This window comes from Somniosus microcephalus, chromosome 7 (assembly GCF_052327205.1).
Source record: "Somniosus microcephalus isolate GS21.2 chromosome 7, FLI_Smic_1.0, whole genome shotgun sequence".
Taxonomy (NCBI): Eukaryota; Metazoa; Chordata; class Chondrichthyes; order Squaliformes; family Somniosidae; genus Somniosus; species Somniosus microcephalus.
This window is the reverse complement of record NC_140993.1, coordinates 151668017-151694059: the sequence shown is the minus strand read 5'-3', so window position 1 is coordinate 151694059 and position 26043 is coordinate 151668017. Positions and strand designations below refer to the sequence as shown.

At 43.2% G+C, this 26043-nt stretch overlaps 1 protein-coding gene across 5 annotated transcripts in view; it reads left to right on the top strand.

The window, feature by feature from the left end:
* The window catches only part of arfgef1 (ADP-ribosylation factor guanine nucleotide-exchange factor 1 (brefeldin A-inhibited)), a 390120-nt gene that overhangs the window by 310240 nt on the left and 53837 nt on the right, over positions 1-26043 (top strand). For all 5 annotated transcript variants that reach the window (XM_085993106.1, XM_085993109.1, XM_085993107.1 and 2 more), the window contains 7 exons: positions 949-1109; positions 1489-1619; positions 3378-3507; positions 10267-10402; positions 11623-11761; positions 15143-15215; positions 25754-25910. In XM_085993106.1, coding sequence (XP_085849232.1) covers positions 949-1109; positions 1489-1619; positions 3378-3507; positions 10267-10402; positions 11623-11761; positions 15143-15215; positions 25754-25910 — 927 coding nt within the window. The remainder of the gene's footprint in view (positions 1-948; positions 1110-1488; positions 1620-3377; positions 3508-10266; positions 10403-11622; positions 11762-15142; positions 15216-25753; positions 25911-26043) is intronic.

The window sequence follows — 26043 nt, the reverse complement described above, 5'->3', positions numbered from 1 at the left end:
AGTATTCCACTGGCCTCTACTTGTTAGCTGCCTGCTAAAGCAGAAAATTACTGAAATAATCTTGATATATCTAGCCCGCCTTTGCTTTGAAATTCAAACTGGGACAAGTGAAGTCCATTTACACAACCCAGCCAATGAAAGCAGTTTTCAAATGAATGGGATCTATCCGATATAATGGATAAGATGGTAATGGACAATTATTTATAAAGCAAAAATAAGATGAACTGAAACAAAATAGTAATATATGGAGACAAAGAATATATTAAGCGGCATTATCCTTTAGTATTGTCTTGCAAGAAATCTTAGATTTGCAAATGTGGAGAATTGTTTGATATGGTGATATCACTTCACATTTGTCAATACAATGAAAGCTGGGTCTGTGGATTCTTTTGCAGAACAGGTTCGCATATGGGCTAAATCTAAATCATAATAGTGGTCAACTGGGTTATGAATTAGAGAGACAGAATTGAAGGATGATGGTAATTAATGGCCTACCCTGAAGGGAGTGTGATAGCTGTGAAAAGGTTGTGGGTGGTTTATTGAAGTGGTAGGATATATTTTGGAGAGTAGGAAGAATTTATACTCGAGCTGAGTTTTTAACACTTCAAGCAACCCCCAACAAGCACTCCTAGAATGGGTGCAATTCCTTATATTGCCCCAACAACTTCAAATGCAGCAAAGCACCCCCCACTGCACCAGAATGTCACTTCTAATCCCCACAGCAGTCCCCCTCGTGTTCCATGTACGTGAAATTACCCAATTCACAATGATCCCATTTTAATTCAATGTGTTTGGATCTTAACGTGGGTTTTATTACATTAATTTAAACATTTGAATTAAAGGCATCAATTGCCAATTTGAAATTAACTTAACAATAATGAGTTTTCGTATACTTCAGCTTTTAAGAGCATTGAACTCAAATTTGTCCGCTTGAAATTATTTTCTCAGTGAATGTATTTGCAAAGCATTTTCCAGCAACAATAGATTCCTTTCAAGATGCAGTGAAATGTTTGTCGGAATTTGCCTGCAATGCTGCCTTTCCTGATACAAGCATGGAAGCAATCCGCCTCATTCGTCATTGTGCAAAATATGTGTCAGAGAGACCACAGGTGAGACATTGGTTACGGCAAATTTAGTATATTGATATGTCGATGATGGTAATGTTCTACATAAAATCTCATTGAGGACTCCAATATGGTATGGCTGATTTTGTGAAAATGTTTGACACTGCATCAGAGTGAGTTGGTAGCACAAATGAAGAGGCTGATATGGCTTCTGTTTTGTTAGATCTTCACAACTGAGGAAGATGGTGTGGATGTGGGGACTAATTTAGAGGGGGGGATGAGAATGAAAAAAATAGCAATGAAAAGATTATCTTGTATATTACCATTTTCATTTTGTTTGGGGTGAAAAGTTTCCATAATGCTATTCAGGATAAATGTTTCCACAAGTAGTTTAAATTATTGTTAAATGCAATATATATTACAGGCATTCAAAGAATACACCAGTGATGATATGAATGTAGCTGCTGAAGACAGAGTATGGGTGAGAGGATGGTTTCCGATTCTGTTCGAGTTGTCATGCATAATTAACAGATGCAAATTAGATGTAAGAACTAGGTAAGAATTCTTCTGAGTATTTAAAGCAGTATTTCAGACTGTGATAGATTGGGTATGTTGGATAAAATGTGGAAGGTTGATAGGCAGCATATAGTTTTCATCCCATTGTTTTATATACAGTATAACTACTTAAGTGTTTTATTATGAATTTCTTTGTTTTTAGTGTGCTTGACTTGTAAGCCGTTTAGTGTATTTTCATCAACTTTGTGCACTCAACTTAGAATTATCTAGTCTATTATCTAGCATTTCATATCACTTTATTCTGAAGGGTAAAAATTAAAGCAGCAAAAGTCTTGATACCTTAATTAAGAATTAGGAGCAGGACTAGGCCATACGGCCCTTTGAGCCTGCTCCGCCATTCAATAAGATCATGGCTGGTCTTCGACCCCAACTCCACTTTCCCACCCGATCCCCATATCCCTTGATTCCCCTATCCCTTGATTCCCCTAGAGTCCAAAAATCTATCTATCTCAGCCTTTAATACTCAACGACTCAGCCCTTTGAGGTAGAGAATTCCAAAGATTCACAACCCTCTGAGTGAAGAAAATTCTCCTCATCTCAGTCTTAAATGGCAGACCCCTTATCCTGAGACTATGCCCCCTAGTTCTAGACTCTCCAGCCAGGGGAAACAACCTCTCGGCATCTACCCTGTCAATCCCTCTCAGAATCTTTTATGTTTCAATGAGATCACCTCTCATTCTTCTAAACTCTAGAGAGTATAGGCTCAATCTCTCCTCATAGGACAACCCTCTCATCCCAGGGATCAATCTAGTGAACCTAAGAATTAAATTATTAGCAAGCCTAAAGGATAGTTTGGATTATACCAGAGCCATATTAAAAGATGGGCACTTTTTCTGTGCCTCAGAACATTTTATTGTCCTGTCTCAGAACTGCTTTTGTGTAGTTGGGGTAATTGGAAACTGTGTAATGTAAAATTGGAATTACACAAACCTAATCTGATGTTAGCAGTAATGAACTGAAGCTGCTTTTATATTGGTGTCGGTGGGGTGTATGCACTGCTAGTTCCAGAAGTGTGGGTCTTGTGCAGCCTACCAGATTTGCTATGATCAGTGTCCACACAGACCTGGTTTAAACAAAAACTGGGCTTCCAATGCACCAGACTTAGTGAATGCAGCATGTTTTCATTGGGGTTGCTGCCAGCTTTACAAGATCCAGGTGTGGGGAACCCCACTGACACCAATATAAAGGTGACTTTTTAAGCACACATCTTTGTGTAGTGTTTTAGAACACCAAGGTTCATTTTAGTACTCATTACTACTTCACGACAGAAGACCCATGATGTGCTAAAACGCCCAGTAAATATATAGCTTCACATTCATTTTTTAAGAAAAAGATAACTATTCAAAATATTGAATATTGGTTAAATATTTTACTGATATCTTAGCTTGGTTGAGATTTAGTAAATATTCAAACATAGGGTGTTGAGCTGATATTTTAACAAAAATAATTAGCCATGACCTTGCTAACGCTCCTTCGTTTATGTGGGCTATTTAATTTTAATTCTGGTCAAAAATTAAAGTAATCACTTATGGTTAGTATTCATAATATACTCAAATTGGGGAGGCGGTTGGGGGGCTGAATAAACTATAATGCCATTTGGTTAGAACTGCCTGTATTGTAGCTAGCCTGTAGATTCTGTTACATTGCACTCGTGTAACATATGGGGTACACAGATGTAAGCGCATCTTTTAGAAATATGCAGGATCAGCATGATGTGATTTTTTTATTCTGACACAGGGGATTAACTGTGATGTTTGAAATAATGAAAACTTATGGTCATACTTTTGAGAAGCATTGGTGGCAAGATCTGTTTAGGATTGTTTTCAGAATCTTTGACAATATGAAACTTCCAGAACAACAGACTGAGGTAAGTAGATGCAATTACTCTAAGTGTAATCCTCTTTATTTGTAAGCATGAATCGTTGGAGCTTACAGTACAGAAAGAAGCCATTCAATGCATCTCATCTACGTTGATGCTAGCTCATCAATTGGAGCTATCTACTCTAATGCTATATCCTAGCTCGTTTCTGTTAAGTATGTGTATTGTATTGAACAATTAACACAAAGACTTAAACGTATAACTCAAACAGGTCTTTACTGGTTGGAGGTAGGGACTGCACATAGGTCTTTACTTCATGCCCACAGGCGGGAACTGAGGGGGATCAGTACCCACAGTACTATTTATACCCCTATGGCCAGGAGTGGTACTGCGTATCACTACGCCCAACAAGTAGTGCAGTCCTGTCCATAGGTTCAAAGTAGCACACATATTACATACACAACATTCCTCCCTTCCTAGCTTTACAGTCATCTCCCCATTTAACATAACGTAATAACATATATACATATATAACTTCAGGTTTACATAACAGAATAACATAGATACATAGATAACTTCATGTCAAAAACAGATCACAGATTCAGTCTCTGCGGAAAACAGTTCACAGATTCAATCTCTGTGGTGTAGTCGGTTCACGTTGCTAGAGTGACTCATTCAATAGTCCTTCCATGGATTTAACAGTTTGAACTTCCGAACTGAATTGGCTCCGTTCGGAGGGACCACGTGTGTGATCTGGTAGAGGTGATAATGGTTCAGATGGGTCATCTTCTGTTTTTACTTTTCCTTTTCTGCTTCTTGGAGACTCTCTGGGCTCCATTGTCAGCTGCCACAGCTGCCAGCTGCATGCGCAGTTCCTCCTTCTCTTCCTCCTGTTTCCGTCGTAGAGCCAGCTTCTCCCGATGTTCCGTAGACTTTTGGTGCTCCTCCATGATTTCTGCACTTTGGGAGTCGAAGTTACAAGCTGGGCAGGACAGGACATCGTAATATTCGGTGTCGTCCTGAGCTAGACCAGTGAGAGGGTCGTCTATTTCCTCCATACCTAGCTGGACGTTAGCCAGCTCTTGTTCCAAATCCAGACATCTTTCCTGAAGAGACTTCTTCATGTGTACCTCTGCATCCAGCTTTTTCTGGGCTTTCAGCAAGTCGTTTACTAGTGACCTCATTTGTGATTTTAATACTTCAACTTCCTTTGGAGATTGATTGATCGGACTATGCAATCCCTCTACCGGAGCAGCTGTTTCAGCGGTCTGTTGTTCTACGTTGACGTGAGTCAGCGTACTTTTGGCATCCAAGGGCTGCTCTGTTGCAGTCATCTCAGTCTGTGTTGCCACCTCAGCTCTTCCAATAACCTTTGAGAGCTCCGAACCCCTTTCGTTTGAATATTGAAGTTCATGTTCAAGTTTTTCCCATTTCAGAGTCCTGTCCTTCAGCATATGCAGGAGTTGGCTGACCGTTAACTCCTCTGACATCAGACGTTTTGTGTGCTCCTGCTCCATTTTCTCCATCAGCTGCTTCTGTTGTCTTTCCAGATTCTCCAACTCTATATCAAAGAACTCTTTCGTTGCATTCAACTCTTGCTCAAAACGGCGAAGCATTTGTTCTAATTGCTGTTGTAGTTTGAAATGGAGTTGAGTTCGAGCCCGGTGTCCCTCAGAAATGGGCACATCAGTAGACTTGCCAGACTCAGAATCCACAGTTAAACTATGTTGTTGTTGCTCAGTGGAATTCTGTGCTGAAACTTTGTCTTTTGCACCTGAGTTGGGCTTACCATCATCCGTTCCAGAGTCTGGGCCGACTATCTTCACCGAGTTCTCACTCGTTATTGTTTGTAGGAAATGCCAGTCCATATTCATTTTCCTAATCCACTCCCGTCCTAGTAGTGGAGGACCTCCTTCAGATATCACATATAAGTCCATTATTTGACTGTCTTCGCCCTTGTGGGCCACTGCAACCTCTATTTTCCCGATGGGGTACACTCTTTGCCCCGTGTATGTTTTCAATATAATCCCCGTATCCTGTAGGGGAATATGTTGGAATAACTTTCCGTAATCTTTCTTATTTATGACCGTCAATGCCGATCCAGTGTCCAATTCCAGTTTTACTTGGACTCCTTCTATCTGAAGAGTGACCCAAATTGTCTGGAGGTCTGCACCCTTACCAGCGTTGAGTACTCTTAAGCTAGCCAGTTCATTACAGCTTAAGCTAGCCAGTTCATTACTGCTAGCGTCTGAATCGGACTCCTGTTCGGTCACCTTGTGTACCTTTGCGTATTTTCCTTGCGGTGACTTCTTGTTGCTGGTCTTCTTCCCTGACCTGCATACTCTAGCTATATGTCCAAGCCTACCACAAGTTCTACATTCTTGGTTTTTAAACCAACACTGGTTCTGATCATGCGTTGTCTTTCCACAACGATAACATTTGCCAGAACTCACACCCAATTTGTGTGCACTGAGCTCCGGTGACCGTAGCTGCATTACTGCCGTGCCTCTCGCTGCGGCTTCGTGTGCTGCTGCCATAGTGACCGCCTTCTCAAGCGTCAGCTCATTCTCCTCGAGCAGTCGCTTTTGTGTATCCTGTTTAAATAAACCACACACAAATTTGTCTCGTAGTGCATCTGTCAATCCCGTTCCAAACTGGCAATATTTCGCTAATTTACGCAATTCCAGCAAATATTCAGCATTGCTTTCATGCTGTAGCTGCCTTCTGTCGTAAAATTTAAATCGTTCCGCTAGCATCAGCGGCGTGGGGTTTAGATGATCTTTCAGGACAGTAACAATCTCATCGAACGTCTTATCCGCCGGTTCATCTGGTGATAACAGGTGTTTCAATTGCCCGTACGTCTTCGCACCCATTAAATTTAATAATGTTAGAGCTTTATCTTGGTCACGAATTTTATTGGCCTTACAATAATTTTTTACTCTTTCAACATATATGGCCCAATCTTCGAGGTCACTATCAAAGGTGCTAATATTCCCGTGTTTAGGCATTGTAGATTTGCAATTTCTCAGATTTTATTTTCTTTACTTGTTATCAAAGATGGCGGCTTCCCGCTCTTGCCGTCGTCCTCCGCCCACAAAATGGCGGTTTTCCCGCGCTTGGCGGTCTTCACCCGTCCCCCGACGCCGTCTCCCTTCAGCCCTCGAGTGCGGCCCTTATCTTCGCCGCGATCGATAGCCCGCGCTGTGCACCGCGACTCTCGCACCTTGAGCTTCTGCAGCCGCCGCGCCTTTCAGTCCGAGTGCGGCTCTTATCTTTGGTCCCGATCGCTGGCCCGGCTGCGCCCCTCACTTCAAAGCGGCCCGGCCCTTATCTGCCGATCGCTATCGCCCTACCTCTCTCTCTTCCCCAGTCCTGTCTTTACTCCGGTTCACAAGCTGATGGAGGCTTCAGGGTCCTAATGCCTGTCTCTTCCAGTCGCTGGAAGCTGTCAGGATTTCTGCTGCCCTTCAGTTTTGAGTGGGGTGTTGAGGATTGAAACCTCTCTTCAACGTCCTGTCTTTGGACGAAGCCGCCTGGAATAACTGCCGCAGGGTAAGAGCCTGACTCGTCGCCAGTGTTAAGTATGTGTATTGTATTGAACAATTAACACAAAGACTTAAACGTATAACTCAAACAGGCCTTTACTGGTTGGAGGTAGGGACTGCACATAGGTCTTTACTTCATGCCCACAGGCGGGAACTGAGGGGGATCAGTACCCACAGTACTATTTATACCCCTATGGCCAGGAGTGGTACTGCGTATCACTACGCCCAACAAGTAGTGCAGTCCTGTCCATAGGTTCAAAGTAGCACACATATTACATACACAACAGTTTCCTATATGCTTTTCAAATACTTACTCAGATCATTTTAAATTATGTTGTAGTCGCTACCTCAGTAGCCACTTATGGTAAAGAATTTCATGTTCTAATACCTGTTTGAAAAAGATCTTCTAATTTACCTTTCATTCTTTTAGTAATACTTCTAGGTCTATAGGGGTAATTTTAACCCCCAAAAACAAGGGTCAGGTGAGATATAAAAATCTCAAACCTGACTCCAACCTGCCCACTTCCAAATTTAACGGAGGCGGGCCAGGGGGTGGGCGGCCAACCTGCTCCCAGGAGGCAAGTTGGCCATTTAAATAATATGAGGCTGGGAGCCTCACATTTAACCTGCCTTACAGGTTTAACCCTAGCCGGCTGGGTTTCCCAGGCCTCGGGGAATAGGTTAGTGCCCTTACAGCACTGTTTGTGGGCCAAGAGGAGCAGGAGTGCTTTCCCCGCCCCCCCCAAGCTTACCTGCTTCCCTGGGATTGGTCTACTCCTTACCCCCGCCCCCCCCCCCCCCCCCTGCCGATCGGGGATCGGAGCTCCCACTAGCGGCTACTGGCTCCTTGCCTGCATCTGCGGCCTGCTTCAGAATGCTCCTCACCCGACTGGAAGCCAAGCCTGTCGATCGGTCTGACTTCCGGGCGGGGATCCTGTCAAAAAAAAATACGCACGCTGTGGAGTTAAAACTCTTGGTTTCCTGTCCAAAACTCCTCCTCCCCTTCCGGCCCTGTCAATATTGGGGCAGATGTCTCCTTTGGTACCATTCAGCCAGGAAGAAGAAATAATCCTTTATTATTAACCCTCCCAAAGCTTTTCAGAATTCTGAAAACCCCTATTAGTTATTCCTTAACCTTCCCATTGCTTGTGAACAATAATTTCTCAATCCTGGTTTCATTCAATTGAAACTTAGCTATACTGTTTCCATAGCTGCAATATCCTTCCTATAATGGGGTGTTCAGAACTGCATGCTATAATGTGGCCTAACCAATGTCTTGTACAAATACAAAATCTCTTACTTGCTTTAATCTAGAATCTTATTTGCATATTTGAGCTTTTCTACCTTCTCTCTCATCTTTAAAGGTCTGTATATTTGTTCACTGTGATTTCTCCGTTCCAAACCGTTTAAATCCATATACCTTAAAAGGTTTATTGGTTAAAAAGGCACCAGATGAACCCCTTCACCTTAACTTCTAATCAAAGAACTGTCTGCGTATTTACCTTCCAATTCTAGGGATTATTAGATGCCAAAAATTTAGCTTGCCTGAACCCTTTTGCATTAACATTTGTGCAAACCAACCACCCTATTAGGACACATGGTAGCTACTTATGGTAGCTGAATTATTTAATCTTTTCTTGCCAAATCATGAAAGAAGTCGGCAGACCATGAAATCATGCACTGACATTTTTTTAAACATTCATAACCAAGTAACAGTATTTTAATACTAAATATTAGAAATGTGCAAGGTACTTAAGCAGATGTTTTTAACTAATGGCAGTTCAAGTGTCTTACAGTAACTCGGCATCAGCTGGGCTCTACTTATTACAAGTTGATTAGCAAAGTTGGCTGGGTTAGTTTATTGTTAGATTCCTTGTATAGCTGGCAAGTTAACACCTTGAAATAACAAGTCTACAGGTTGTGTTTAAACTTATTTAGTTCAGTTTATTGGTGATAAACTTGCAGCATTAACAATGATTCTTTGATCTTATACAACCTCGTTCTTCTGAGTCAGCATAGTAGAGGTCTCCCCTTCCTCTGGGATGCTTCTGTTCACCTCAGGGACATCAGAACAATATTGGCCCGGAATTTGCGGTGGATAATAACAGCGAACTAACAGTGTTCGCTATCATTTCACCTTTGAAACTGACCGCAACTTCAGGATTTATCGCATGCGCATCCTAACGCGGAAAACCCGAAGTTGCGGTCAGTCATTCACTGCTCCGACACTGGCTGCGCTGTGGGACCCCCGCCCCCATAGCCTGTAATCAGGGAAATCAGTGAAACTGATGAAAACTTGGGCTTTTCCATGGTAATATCACTGTTAAATACTCCATTAAAAATGTTAGACCTTGTTAGATTAGGTGTAACTAGGGTTCTAACAGCGTATTGACTGCTAAACAAACGTTATGTCTCTGAAAAACTACTTTACATTTTTTAAAATTTGTTCATCTTTATTTCAGGTTTGCCTTTTCCCCATGTGAGAGCCCCAATCTTTGTTTTGCTCTCTAACATTTTTAAAAGGTTAGAATAAAAGGAACTCCTTCACTTCCTGGTTTCCTGTCTGTGAATTCTGCATTGTGATTGGCTGCTTAGACAGCTTGTTGACATCATACCAGCTCGCGCTATGGACTTCCCACTAAACTGCACTGATCTCAATTGAACGGCGGAAAAGCCGAACATCTCGCTACAGAGATCACTTTCTTCAGGGCCAGCGGAGAATGCCTTTGCTTCGCCGCTGACCGCAAATTTGTTGCCGTAGTATTTCTTCCTTCTCCCAAGGTCTGGTCTGGTCTCTCCCAACTTTACTTCTGTCCATAGAGACTTAACTCTTGCATGCAAGTGATGCATTTAGACATTTGCTTATATCTGGTGTAGCTTAAGTCTCACTCTTAACACTTTCTCAATTTGGAAGTCTTCACAACCTATTCTCTGTGTCCCTTACAATCTAAAATCTGTATCTTCTGCCATACTACATTAGATAGCTCAAGACTACTAATACCCCTTCTGTAAGGTAATCTGCTTATTTAAAATGTATATAGGATTCCCACTACGTCATCTGTTAATCCAAAAGTTGGAAAATATCAACCATTGGACTCACTTGATATAGGTTAAAACTAATGTTCAAATTTATAATTACATGATTTATGGAGGCAATCATAATAGGCAGGTACTATACAGCGTAAGTAATAATTTACAATAGGTGTAGGGGGACCTCCTAAGAGTTTGGGATAATAATATAAGAACATTTTTTATTTTTCAGAAAGCTGAGTGGATGACCACCACTTGTAACCATGCACTTTATGCTATCTGTGATGTATTCACTCAGTACTTTGAAGTACTCAGTGATGTCCTTCTAGATGATATATTTGCGCAGTTATACTGGTGTGTGCAGCAAGGTAAGAATAACAGAGAAAAGTATTCACAAGCGTGCAAGTAGTACAGCTTTTGCTATCTTGTAAAAAAAAGTAATTATCTTTTTTAATAAAGGATACATGTAGTTGTAAGATTTTCTGTGTTTCTATTATAAGAATTGTGCATGACCCCATATATAGATTATTGTGGTTATACATGGGAAAACTTGCCTCTTCAATTTGGAATAATAACTAAAGTACGTCTGAACATCTGTACTACTTATAAATGACCTGATACCCTAATGGTCTAAGACTAGTTGCTGTAAAGTGTGAAGTATGCAAACAAGTTCCAGAGTTGTACCACAAGCTGTGCCTCACACTTTACCTTCCAGGAGAAAACTCTTTGTATGTGCTTGCACAGAGTCTCCATTTCACCACCAGCATTTTTTGTGTGTTGGGGAAGTTGGGTAACATCATCTGTATTTTCATAACATTAAAGGATGTATTGAGCTATCTAAGCACTTTTTAAACCTGACTTCCCATCAGACTTAAGTTATACGCTACAGTGTGAAGTCCAAGCAGTGAGAGCTGGTCTTCTGGAGAGGATCTCGTGCAACTCAGCTTTCATGTGCACAGGAGTCAGATCGATCTGACTTTCAAGTTATAATGCACTTTTATATAGATGCAGACCCATAACTGCTTTGAATTGAAACTAAAGTGGCTGTATAACTGCAGACTTAAAAAGTCAACCAAAAATAGGTTTGGAGAACTGTCTGTCACTTAAAATCAACACCAAAGCAGTTGTTCTTCCTAGTGATGGCATGAAGAAGCTGATCTTCTGTTACTCAAATTTCACTTCATTCTGGCTGATCAAAGCTTGACATTAACGTAGTTTGTGAAAAAGTTTGGGGCTAAACCTTTGTACCATCTTGGCTGGAGAGAAGGTATATGGTGGCATGTGGTCTGAAAAAGAAATGCTTACGTTGAAGCCTGAATTTACACTACAACTGCACTATCACTCCAGAATGTTATCACTTGCACCAATGCTGAAGCGGTAGTGTAAATCCAGAGTCAATACTTGACCTGACTCTGGAGTGAAGCAAAATTAAACTTCCTGGAGGAAGGTTGCTGCACTTTGCTCTGGTGACAGTAAAACTGCTTTACACCTGTGCTATAGCTGTGGTATGAATGCAACCATACATAAATTGTTAAAAAGTTTCATAATTTTTTTTAATCCTTCTATTAATAAATCTCATTTTTCTCAGATAATGAACAACTAGCTCGTTCTGGTACTAATTGTCTGGAGAATGTTGTCATTCTGAATGGGGAAAAGTTTTTGCCAGAAACGTGGGACAAAACTTGCAACTGCATGTTGGACATCTTCAAGACCACTATTCCTCATGCGTAAGAAACCTCTTTAATGGGGAAATTTTTTTTTAACTTTCCTAACAATACATCCTGTGTAATGGGATTTATATTAATCCTTTAAAATGCAATAATATATTTTCTAAACTACTTTGTATAATTGCTTGAAGGTCCTAGTACATTATAAAGTTCCAGTAATGTGTTAGTAAAAGAAAATATGCTGGTGCAGTCTTTGAATGGTTAAAACATTAAATGTTTGACTTTACAGATTTTATTTTTTCTCACTGGTTTACTCCCTTTCCCACTTCTCCTGAATGAATAGACGCCATGGCTGGGTATGGTTCCATGGGCACCAGTGTCCATTAGCCAATTAGCGGATATTCATCCCTGAGGTCAACAGTAAGTGTTGGCAGGTTATTCAATCACGGTTGCCTCTCAACCAAACCTAATCTTGTTCTTGCCCAACATTGACATCAGTACACTTCAGTAATGATCACTGGATAGAAATCATGAGCCAGTTTTCCTGTTCCTAACCCAGAGTTGCTAAGACCAATTATAGGACCACTACCCCCAACTAGCTAAGATCAGATCACTCTGCATAGGCTGGGGATTGAACCCGGTATCATCTTGGTCTGTATAGTTCAGCTACTCATTGGATAAAAGATTTATTCTTTCTTATATAAGTTTGAAGTACAACCCAACTATGGCGATTGACTTAAATCATGGAGGTAGGTTTATAAAGGGCAATATCATATGAAGTGAGCCAATACAAGAAAAAGAGTTTGCTTTGTTGTAATTTAGCAGAATACTGCTGCTCATTGGATTTGATAACTACTGCTTGCAATATGGTCAACTGAGCTCATTGATTTGTCAGAAATAGGCCATGAAGTCTCACATGGTTGGCATTTGACCTTACAGTAAATTTGCAGTGAATACATTGGCCCGGAATTCGTGGTCAGCAGTGAAGCGAAGGTGTTCGCTTCTGGCCCTGAAGTACGCTTCACACAAGGATCTCGCGATCAGTGTGTTCAGAACTTCGGGTTTTTCGACAATCAATTCAAATCAACGAATTATGGTAGGGATCCCCTTATGCGAACTGCTGTGATGTCAGCAGGCTGTCTAAGCAGCCAATCAAAACGCAGAATTCTCACAGACCATGAACAAGGAAGTGAGTAAGCTCTTAAAATTCTAACTTTTTAAAAATGTTAGAGAGAGCAAAACACAGATTGGGGCTTTCACATGGGGAAAAAGCAAACCGATAATAGAGATGGACAAACTTAAAAAAATTAAAACGTTTTTTGAAAAGTTGCTTAAAAATTTTAATTTTTATTAAAATGGACAAATTTCACACTGCACATTAGTTTTCCAGGCCCTTAACATTTGTTTCGCAGTAATAACACTGCCAAAACCCCAGTTACACCTAATCCCTTTGGGTCTAATATTTACTGGGGAATTTAACCGTGTGTTTACAGCAGAAGAGCCAAAGTTTTCGTCAGTTTCCCTGATTTGGCGGATTACACAAATTGCCAACTCTGGAGGAAGAGGGGTACAGCTGTCATTGACAGACTGCTAACTTCAGGATTTCCGCATGGGCCAAATCCCGAAGTTGCGGTCAGTTTCAAAGGCAGAATAATCGCTGTCATCCCGAACGCAAATTCCGGGCCATTTATTTCCTGATTTAATCCAAATTGCACAATCTGAGTAGTACAAAACTGATGAATCCTAGGTGCTGCACTACATTAAAGCAACAACGGTATCATGGAGTGTTGGGACACAGGCTGAACTGCAGCCAGAAACCACAGAGTTAACGTTTTAGGTGGATGACCTATCGTCCGAACCGAAAGGTCATCGACCTGAAAGGCTAAGTCTGTTTTTCTCTCTCTACAGATGCTGCCTGACCTGCTGAGTATTTCTAGTATTTTCTGTTTTTATTTCAGTAAATGGCCTACTCCTGTTCCTAGGTTCATATATAGATTTTTTGCTAACCAAAGGTATTAAGGGATATGGGGCAAAGGCAGGTATATGGAGTTAGGTCACAGATTAGCCATGATCTTATTGAATGGCAGAACAGGCTTGAGGGGCTAAATGGCCTACTCCTGTTTCTATGTTCCTGCATGATGAGACCTAGGATCTTCTTTGTCTGTATGGCTCAATGTCACACCAGTTGTTATATTTACCCACTGAACTGACAATATTGCATTTTATCCCTGTACCTGTAATAGGACATCTCATTGCTGATCAAAGTTACTGGCCTAGAAATTCACTATGGCCCCGCCAGCTGCCTAGCGCCCAAAAGTTAGCGCTGGGCGGGAAGCCTATAGCGATCGTCAGATATTCATTGTTAGCGCCCCAATTCGGAAGCGGGCGCTATACCAGGGTGTGCCTGCCTCCGCTTGGTGCGCTGACACTGAATATCAGCGCTCTTGGCGCCACTGCGCCAGGCGCTGCGCAGCAGCAGGCTGCGGTACTGCAGACCTCCTCCTTCTCTTAAGGGGGAGCTGCCTGCAACGGGGAGATCGCCGCTGGATAGTGCCGGCAAATGAGCCTGGCACCACGGAGAAGTGCCGGGCTCGCGGAAAGCAGCCGGCAATGCCGCGGGGGGGGGGTGGAGGAGGCCGGGGAAGGAGGTGCGGGCAGGCGGCCGCCGCAAAAGCGGCCGGCCGCACCTTCCGCTTTAAAGCGCCCCACTATGGCAGCAGGACGGCCCCGTTTTCTGGTCGCTGTTTGCGGCCGCTTCGGAGGAGGCAGCCGCAACTAAATATGGGGATCGGCGCGGTTTCGGGGCGGAACCGGGGCACTGCGCACACCGATGACGTCATCGGTGCCGGCGCAGCGCTAACGGCTACCGCCGCCAATACCGCTGCGCTGAATATCTGCGCAAACTCATTTTTGGCGCAAAATCACCCTTTAGGCGTTAACTGGGCGCAAAGCTGGCAGCGCCTTAATGAATTTCTAGGCCACTGTTTGTAAATAATGTATTATGTAATATGAAATTTTAGTGGTACTCTGTCTCCAGCTTGGTCATATCATTCATTGAATTGGATGGAGATGTTAAATGACAGCTGATCATATCTGCATTTCACTTGAAGGATTGTAATTTGGCAGAAATTATAATCTGTCTACAGGCACTAACATTAATGAATTTTGCTGCAGCATAGCCTTACACATATTGCATTATGATTCATTTGTGAAAATTGGTATATTTCATCTTTCAGATTTGATGTTTTGTCTAAATTCTGAATTACAATTTTAAATGATGTACCACTAGTTTGAATAGAAAGCTAAAAATAACAGTTTGTATTGCATGACTTACTGTATGAGGACTATTTTAATAGAATCTATTTTTGTCGTGGTAGCACTGTTTAAAATTAATTTTTCAGTTGCAGCTGGATTAATGTTGCTATAATTTGTGTATTTTAGGTTATTATCATGGCGACCCTTACACTCTGAAGGTGACTCCTCATTACAAAATGATGCTGGAGAAAAACAGTTGGTATGCATTTCATTTTTTCCCCAATTAGCATATTGGCTTCAGCTTTCAAAAGGAATGTTGCTGTGGACCAGTTTAATAAATATCAGTGTAGTCTTAAAATCCATCTTTGAATTTTGGCAGCTATGTTATGTTAGGGTCAATTCAATTTCATATTAAATATTTTTATTAATATATTTATATATTAAATACGGTTCTCTCTCCTCGGGGTCTGTCCCCCTCCTTCAAATCTGCCATCATCACCCCTCGCAAAAAAAAAACCATGACCCCTCCGTCCTTACAAACTACCGCCCCCATCTCAAACCTCCCTTTCCTCTCCATAGTCCTTGAATGTGCTGTCGCCCATCTTTCCCGGAACTCCATGTTTGAATCCCTCTGATCACGTTTCCGCCCGTGCCACAGTACCGAAACGGCTCTTATCAAAGTCGCAAATGACTTCCAATGTGACTGTGACAATGGTAAACTATTCATCCTCGTCCTTCTCGACCTGTCTGCAGCCTTTGACATGATTGACCACACCATCCTCCTTCAACGCCTCTCCACTGTCTTCCAGCTGGGTGAGACTGCACTCGCATGGTTCTATTCTTATCTATCCAGTCGTAGCCAGAGAATCACCTGCACTGGCTTCTCTTCCTGCTCTCGCACCGTTGCTTCTGGTGTCCCTCCACTGTCTCTAAATGGTCAGACTGCTTGTCCAACATTCAGTACTGGATGAGCAGAGATTTTCTCCAATTAATTATTGGGAAGACCGAAGCCGTTGTTTTCGGTCCCCGCCACAAACTTTGTTCCCTAGCCACCAACTTCATCCCTCTCCCTGGCAACTGCCTGAGGCTGAACCAGACTGTTCATATTTGACCCCGAGATGAGCTTCCAACCCTATATCAGCGCCATCACTAAGACCGCCTATTTCCACCTCCATAATATCGCCTTACTCCGCCCCTGCCTCAGCTCATCTGCTGAAACCCTCATCCATGCCTTTGTTACCTCTAGACTTGACTATTCCAACATATTCCTGGCCTCCCAGCTTCCACCCTCCGTAAATTTGAGGTCATCCAAGACCCGTTCACCCATCACCCCTGTGCTCGCTGACCTATATTGGCTCCCGGTTAAGCAATGCCTCTTTTTTTAAATTCTCATCCTTGTTTTCAAATCCCTCCATGGCCTTGTCCCCCCCTATCTCTGTAACCTCCTCCAGCCCCACAACCCTCTGAGATACCTGCGCTCATCCAAATCTGGCTTCTTGAGCATCCCCACTTTTAATCACTCCACTGTTGGCAGCCATGCCTTCAGCTGCCAAAGCCCTAAGCTCTGGAATTCCCTCCCTAGACCTCTCCGCCTCTCTACCTCTCTTTCCTCCTTTAAGACGGTCCTTAAAATCTACTTCTTCCCTGTCTTAATATCTCCTTATGTAGCTTGGTGTCAAATTTTGTTTGATAACGTTCCTGTGAAACGCCTTGAGACATTAAAGGTGCTATATAAATAAAAGTTTTTAAAAAAAAAATAGATTACCTTGAAACTGAGATTTGTTTTTACTCGTATCTTGGAAGTACTACCGTGAAACTTCCAAATATCTGTATACTGTATGGTAATAGAAGAGATACTGATTTACAGTACAGTAATTCACTTATGCCATTCAAGTGATGTTGAAATCAGTGACTCATTTTTAAATGAGAGAGTATTACCGTTGTTGGGCCAGGACATTTGACCCTGCAAATCCTCAGCATTGCCATAATTTGTTACTGAACTTTACTCCATTGTCACTCATCTCACCCTTAACCTTCTATTCACTCTCCACCTTACCCTTACTCGCTCCCTCTAAGGGCAGGTTACAATAGGCCAGAGGCCCCTTCACCCTTAACCTATTTCCCTCTTCCCCTCCACTTCTCTGTTTCCACTCAGAAGCTCTGCTTTCTTTCAAAATGCAACTTTTAAAAATGAAAACAAATTAGAATGAGAAAGGAAACTGCCCATCTGCCTTTCTCCCTCTCGTGTGTTAGAAATTCAAATCTTTATTTTACACGTGGAAGCAATTATCATTAACCTGTGTCACCAAAATACAGCTAGAAATAATTAGTTGGCTTCAAAATTCAACTTTTTAAGAAAAATAATTGAAGTAACATTTAATAAAAACACATTATGACCCATGTGAGTGTTTCTGTCTCACTCTCATGTCCTTTTCTCTGACCTTTCTCCTCCCCATCTCACCGTAATACACTTTCTAAAGTTGAGAAAGCTAAAGGTGCATAATCCGAGCACTGTTGTTTCTCTCTCTCATTCACACACAGCTTTTCAGTCATGCAAAAAAAAAATCAACATAAATTTTATCTGAACAAAGTTTGAAATTTGTCTTCTGGCTTTTCTTCAAATCATTTTGGAAAACTTAATCTAGAAGCTAGAGAAAAATATCCCATCAATAGTGTTGACTGCCTGGTACTGAGACATTCTGGGAAATTAGGTTCATTGCACATGCTCAGGTTGTACAATCCAAATTCGGATCAGAGTCACCGTTCTAGGCAAAAATATCAAGTCCAAGCACAGGCTTTTCAGAGAGGCTGAGACCTTCAAATAAAACTCTAATGAAGGCATTAAAATACAATTCCATGGCAGCTGTTGAATTTAAATTTAGTTAATTAAAAAATCTGGGGGGGAAAGTTAGTGATGGTGACCATGAAACTACCGGATTGTCGTAAAAACCCATCTGGGTTCACTAATGTCCTTTAGGGAAGGAAATCTGCTGCCCTTACCCGTTCTGGACTATGTCAGTCAAACCCACAGCAGTGGGGTTGACTCTTAACTGCCCTCCAGAAATGGACTAGCAAGCCACTCAGTTGTATCAAACCGCTAGGAAAAACAATAAGAATAAAACCTGACGGACCATCTGGCAACGACCTAGGCACCGGATTCGGACATGGCAAAGGCACACCCAGCCCAGTCAACCCTGCAAAGTTCTCCTCACTAACATCTGGGGACTTGTGCCAAAATTGGGAGAGCTGTCCCACAGACTAGTCAAGCACCAGCCTGACATAGTCATACTCACAGAATCATACCTTTCAGACAATGTCCCAGACTCCTCCATCACTATCCCTGGGTATGTCCTGTCTCACCGGCAAGACAGACCCACCAGAGGTGGCGGCACAATGGTATGCAGTCGGGAAGGAGTGGCCCTGGGAGTCCTCAACATTGACTCTGGACCCCATGAAGACTCATGGCATCAGGTCAAGCATGGGCAAGGAAATCTCCTGCTGATTACCACCTACCACCCTCACTTAGCTGATGAATCTGTACTCCTTCATGTTGAACACCACTTGGAAAAAGTACTGAGGGTAACAAGGACACAGAATATACTCTGGGTGGGGGACTTCAATGTCCATCACCAAGAGTGGCTCAGTAGCACCACTACTGACCAAACTGGCTGAGTCCTGAAGGACATAGCTGCCAGTCTGGGCCTGCGGCAGATGGTGAAAGAACCAACACAAGGGAAAAACCTACTTGACCTCGTCCTCACCAATCTACCTGTAACAGATACATCAGTCCTTGGGGGAGACGAAGTCTCGTCTTCACACTGAGGACACCCGCCACCATGTTGTGTGGCTCTACCTCTGTGCTAAATGGGTTAGATTTGGAACAGATCTAGCAGTTCAAAACTGGGCATCCATGAGGCGCTATAGGCCATCAGCAGCAGCAGAATTGTATACCACCACAATCTGTAACCTCCTGGCCTGGCATATCCTTCACTCTACCATTATCATTAAGCCAGGGGACCAACCCTGGTTCAATGAGGAATGTAGAAGAGCATGCCAGGAGCAGCACCAGGCTTACCTAAAAATGAGGAGGCAACCTGGTGAAGCTACAACACAGGACTATATGCATGCTAAACAGCGGTAGCAGCATGCTATAGACAGAGCTAAGCAACCCCACAACCAACGGATCAGATCAATGCTCTGCAGTTCTGCCACATCCAGTCATGAATGGTAGTAGACAATTAAACAACTAACGGGAGGAGGAGGCTCCATGAACATCCCCATCCTCAATGATGGCAGAGCCCAGCGAGTGCCAAAGACAAATCTGAAGCGTTTACAACCATCTTCATCCAAAAGTGCTGAATGGATGATCCATCTCTGCCTCCTCCTGAGGTCCCCACCATCACAGAAGCCAGTCTTCAGCCAATTCGATTCGCTGCACATGATTATCAAGAAACGGCTGAGCGCACTGGATACAGGAAAATCTATGGGCACTGACAACATCCCGGTTGTAATGCTGAAGACTTCTGCTCCAGGAATAGCCGCACTTCTAGCCAAGCTGTTCCAGTACAGCTATAACACTGGCATCTACCCGACAAAGTGGAAAATTGCTCCGGTATGTCCTGTCCACAAAATAGCAGGACAAATCCAATCCGGCCAATTACCGCCCCATCAGCCTACTCTCAATCGTCAGAAAAATGATAGAAGGTGTCGTTGACAGTGCTCACCAATAACCTGCTTACCAATAACCTGCTCACCAGTGCTCAGTTTGGATTCTACTCTGCTCCAGACCTCATTATGGCCTTGGTCCAAACATGGACAAAAGAGCTGAATTCCAGAGGTGAGGTGAGAGTGACTGCCCTTGATATCAAGGCAACATTTGACCGGAGTGTGGCATCAAGGAGCCCTAGTAAAATTGAAGTCAATGGGAATCGGAGGAAATCTCCACTGGCTGGAGTCATAACTAGCACAAAGGAAGATGGTTGTGGTTGTTGGAGGCCAATCATCTCAACCCCAGGATATCGCTGCAGGAGTTCCTCAGGGCAGTGCCCTAGGCCCAACCATCTTCAGCTGCTTCATCAATGACCTTCCCTCCATCATAAAGTCAGAAGTGGGGATGTTTGCTGATGATTACGCCACGTGCAGTTCCATTCGCAACTCCTCTGATAATGAAGCAGTCCATGCCCTCATGCAGCAAGACCGGGACAACATTCAGGCTTGGGCTGGTGAGTGCCAGGCAATGACCACCTCCAAGAAGACAGTCTAGCCACCTCCCCTTGACATTCAACAGGATTACCATCGCCGAATCCCCCACCATCAACATCCTGGGGGATCACCATTGACCAGAAACTTAACTGGACCAGCCGCATAAATACTGTGGCTATAAGAGCAGGTCAGAGGCTGCATATTCTGCAGTGAGTGACTCTGCTCCTGACTCCCCAAAGTCTTTCCACCACCTACAAGGCACAAGTCAGGAGTGTGATGGAATACTCTCCATTTGCCTGGTTGAGTGCAGCTCCAACAACACTCAAGAAGCTTGACACCATTCAGAACAAAGCAGCCCGCTTGATTGGCACCTCATCCACCACCTTAAACATTCACTCCCTCCACCACCGGCGTACCGTGGCTGCAGTGTGTACCATCTACAAGATGCACGACAGCAACTCACCAAGGCTTCTTCGGCAGCACCTCCTAAACCCGCAACCTCTACCACCTAGAAGGACAAGGGCAGCAGGTGCCTGGGAACACCACTACCTGCAAGTTTCCCTCCAAGTCACATACCACCCTGACTTTAAAATATATCGCTGTTCCTTCACTGTCCCTGGGTCATAACCCTGGAACACCCTCCCCAACAGCATTGTGGGAGTACCTTCACCTTAAGGACTGTAGCAATTCAAGAAGGAAGCTCACCACCGCCTTCTCGCGGGCAATTAGGGATGAGCAATAAATGCTGGCCTTGCCAGCGACACCCACATCCCATGAATGGATAAAAAATATTTGCGAAAAATGAATTTAAAAAAAAAGTGTTTAAGCCCTTACTTTGAATCAGGAGTAACAGGTACTGCAGGTACTTATGAGTATTGATTGAAATATGCACGTCATGTACTGAATATAATATATAATAGTTAATGGCCCTGAAATTGCAGTCGGAGGTGTAACTAAGGAGTATGCCGCTGACCTCCGAATGTAATCCACACTTACCTGGTGTGAGGCCCCAAATGAAAACTTGTTTGAAACGTTGCAGAGTTGTGCGCAGCATAGCGGCCCATGGATCCCAGGGGCGTACCGTGTGCGTAAGCGTACCTGGGATCGCGTGGGGCAGTGCTCCTGTCACTATGCCAATCAGGAAATATAAATCTCCGATGCCCGACATCAATTGAATTTTAAATTAAACGGTGTGAATATTTATTTGACAAGTACAGTGACGTAAGAAAACTACTCGGCACTTGGTCTGAGTATTAAGGCTTTAATCAACTGTTTTTCAACATGGAGATCTAGTTTTGTCCTTCACTAGTTCCTGTTAAAAGCAAAAGATAGGAAGGAGAAAAACAAAAGTGACAGTCTGAGAAATCAACGGTTTAAATCAAACGTGGCCACAGTAAATAATAATTCTAATAGGTCTAAGAGCATTAAAAAAACAAGCCTGAAGGTTTTGTGTCTTAATGCGAGGAGCATTTGTAATAAGGTGGATGAATTGGCTGCGCAAATAGAGGTAAACGAATATGATTTGGTTGGGATTACGGAAACGTGGCTCAAGGATGGCCAAGACTGGGAACTCAACATCCAGGGGTATTCTATATTCAGGAAAGATAGGCGAAAGGGAGGTGGGGTAGCATTACTGGTTAAAGAAGGGATTAATACAATTGTAATGAAGGATATTAGCTCTGATGATGTGGAATCTGTATGGATAGAATTGAGAAATACTAAGGGGAAAAAAACATTAGTGGGAGTGGTATATAGACCTCCCAACAGTAAGGCGGAGGTTGGGGATGGCATTAAAAGGGAAATTAAAGAAGCGTGCAATAAGGGCACAGCAGTCATCATGGGTGACTTTAATCTACATATAGATTGGGCCAACCAAATTAGTAACAATACTGTGGAGGAGGAATTCCTGGAGTGTTTATGGGATGGTTTCCTGGACCAATATGTCGAGGAACCAACCAGAGACCAGGCCATCTTAGACTGGGTATTATGTAACGAGAGAGGATTAATTAGCAATCTTGTTGTACGAGGCCCCTTGGGTCTGAGTGATCATAATATGATCGAATTCTTCATTAAGATGGAGAATGAAGTAGTTGACTCAGAGACTAGGGTCCTCAATTTAAATAAAGGAAACTACGATGGTCTGAGGAGCGAGTTGGGTAGGATTGATTGGGGAATGGCACTCAAAGGGTTGACGGTGGATAGGCAATGGCAAACATTCAAAGACCGAATGGATGAGCTACAGAATTTGTTCATCCCAGTTTGGCATAAAAATAAAACAAAAAAGGTGACTCAATCGTGGCTAACAAGGGAAATTAGGGATAGCATAAGATCCAAGGAGACGACATATAAATTGGCCAGAAAAAGCAATAATCCTGAGGATTGGGAGCAGTTTAGGATTCAACAAAAGAGGACAAAGGGATTAATTAAGAAAGGGAAAATAGAATATGAGAGTAAGCTAGCAAGGAACATAAAAACTGACTAAAAGCTTTTATAGATATGTGAAGAGAAAAAGATTGGTGAAGTCAAGCATAGGTCCCTTAGAATCAGGGGAATTTATAATGGGAAACAAAGAAATGGCAGACCAACTAAATTCATACTTTGGTTCTGTCTTCACAAAAGAGGGGCAGCACGGTGGCATAGTGGTTAGCACTGTTGCCTCACAGCGCCAGGGACCCGGGTTCGAATCCGGCCTCGGGTGACTGTCTGTGTGGAGTTTGCACATTCTCCCCGTGTTTGCGTGGGTTTTCTCCGGGTGCTCCGGTTTCCTCCCACAGTCCAAAGATGTGCGGGTTAGGTTGTTTGGCTATGATAAATTGACCCTTAGTGTTAGGGGGATTAAATACGTGGGGTTACGGGGATCAGGTGGGATATGTGTCGGTGCAGGCTCGATGGGCCGAAATGGCCTCTATCTGCACTGTGGGGTTTCTGTGATATCTGTGAAATAACCTCCCAGAGATGCCGGAGAACATAGGGCCTGATGAAAGGGTGGAACTGAAAGAAATCAGTATTTGTAGGGAAATGGTGTTAGGAAAATTGATGGGACTGAAGGCCGATAAATCCCCAGGGCCTGATGATCTACATCCCAGGGTACTTAAGGAAGTGGCCCTAGAAATGGTAGATGCATTGCTGGTCATCTTCCAGAATTCGATAGACTCTGGAACAGTACCCATGGATTGGAGGGTAGCTAATGTTACTCCACTATTCAAAAAAGGTGGTCGAGAAGAAGCAGGGAATTATAGACCGACCGGTAAGCCTGACATCGGTAGTGGGGAAAATGCTAGAATCTATTATAAAAGATGTAATAGCAGAGCACTTGGTAAGCAGTGACAGGATCGGACAAAGTCAACATGGATTTACAAAAGGTAAACCATGCTTGACTAATCTACTGGAATTTTTTGAGGATGTAACTGGTAAAATAGATAAGGGAGAACCAGTGGATGTGGTGTATTTGGACTTTCAGAAGGCTTTCGATAAGGTCCCACATAAGAGATTAGCGTGCAAAATTAAGGCACATGGGATTGGGGGCAAGGTATTGACTTGGATAGAGAACTGGTTGGCGGACAGAAAGCAAAGAGTTGGAATAAACGGGTCGTTTTCCGAGTGGCAGGCAGTGACTAGTGGGGTACCGCAAGGATCGGTCCTAGGACCCCAGCTGTTCACAATATATATTAATGATCTGGACGAGGGAATTGGATGTAATATCTCCAAATTTGCAGACGACACCAAGCTGGGTGGGAGGGTAAGCTGTGAGGAGGATGTCGTGAAACTCCAGTACGATTTGGACAGGTTGGGTGATTGGGCAGAAACATGGCAAATGCACTATAATGTGGATAAATGTGAGGTTATCCACTTTGGTGGCAAAAACAGGAAGGCAGATTATTATTTGAATGGCAATAGATTGGGAGAAGGGGAAGTGCAGAGAGACCTGGGTGTTCTTGTGCACCAGTCGCTGAAGGTAAGCATGCAGGTGCAGCAGGCGGCTAAGAAGGCAAATGGTATGTTGGCCTTCGTAGCAAGAGGGTTCGAGTACAAGAACAAGGATGTCTTGCTGCAGTTGTACAGGGCCTTGGTGAGACCACACCTTGAGTATTGTGTGCAGTTTTGGTCGCCTTACCTGAGGAAGGATGTTCTTGCCATGGAAGGAGTGCAGCGAAGATTCACCAGGCTGATACCTGGGATGGCAGGAATGACGTATGAGGAGAGATTGTGTCGATTGGGCTTATACTCACTGGAGTTGAGAAGATTGAGAGGGGATCTCATCGAAACCTATAAAATTCTGTCAGGCCTGGACAGACTAGATGCAGGAAGGATGTTTATGATGGCCGGGGAGTCCAGAACCAGGGGTCATAGTCTAAGGATAAGGGGTAAGCCATTTAGGACTGAAATGAGGAGGAATTTCTTCACCCAGAGAGTGGTGAACCTGTGGAATTCTCTGCCACAGAGGGCGGTGGAGGCCAGTTCATTAAATATATTCAAAAAAGAGTTGGATATATTTCTTAAGGCTAAAGGGATCAAGGGATATGGGGAGAAGGCAGGGACAGGGTACTGAATTTGGATGATCAGCCATGATCTCATTGAATGGCGGAGCAGGCTCGAAGGGCCGAATGGCCTACTCCTGCTCCTATCTTCTATGTTTCTATGTTAAAGAATGTCCTGAGCAAGCTGGGCCCATGCCCGAGCATTTATACTCTCCCTGGACAGCGCCACCAGCAGGCCGCCCAGTATCACTTCATAAGTCATTTCCACATGAATGAAAAGATTCATGTCATGCAGTACTTGGCTTTAAAAAGCACAGGGAATACTTCGGCGTAACTACATTTATTTACTGGAAGACTGCAAGATTTTTTTTTTTTTAAATCATCCCTCAAACCAAGCCTTTACAGCTGCCTGGTAGGTTCTTTTACATGTTCAATTTTATGTTATGGCCCTGAAATTGCAAATTTCTCTTATCCCTCCCCTCCTTCCCCCCTCTCCCCCCCTCTTACGCTCCTGCGCTTGTTTGCACCAGCCATAAAACGTTAAAATTTTAATGTCATTAGTGGGTAGTGGGTGAGCAATTAGCCCAACTCTGTGCCAGCACGTTGATTGCAATGGGCAGCTGAAACGTGCAGTGGAGCCGGTGCACTGTCGGAACTTGACAGACCGCAAGTTTGGGATTTAGCACATATGGAAATCCAGAACTTGCAGTCAGTTTCAAAGGCGGTGTGACAGCGTACTATGAGTGTACGCCATCATACCACTGCAAATTCTAGCCCATTATACATAGAGAGCATTCCACAGGTGATCGACGTTATTGGTGTTCTTCCACGAGAGTGCAAGACTCTATACTAAATTGTTCAGTTTTCAGTAAGACCACTGGCAGTTGTTTCAGAGAAACGATCTGCAGTTTCGTTGCTGATTTGTTACTAATAAAATCATTGGAGCACTGCAGGTAGTAGCAACACTTATATTTAGACCTGGGAAGTACAGTTGTGCATGGCATGAAATAAAACTGTGAAAATAAAAATTCACAAATGTATAATAAATTGCAGTTTGAAATTCTTTAATATAGAAATCCAATTTTATTTGAAATTGTTTGCTTATTTGCCTTTCTAGGATGCTGTTTCTCAGAAGTCAGTGGACATCCTGAGTAAGGGTGATGACCAACAGTCTGTGACCAGTGCAGAGAGGTATCCTTTAGACTGGCGCCAGAGCCAGTTTAGTCTCGGATCCAATGCCAGTGATGATGCTGCTAAAGCTAAGACACCGTCAAGTAAGTTATTGGCAAGTGAAGTTAAAAGAAACAATTGGCCCAAATTTGTGATCGGAGGCTTTCTGCAGGCGATGCCTCCAAATGGCAAACAATCTACGCACCTACCAGATGGTCCTGGATCCACGGGGACTCG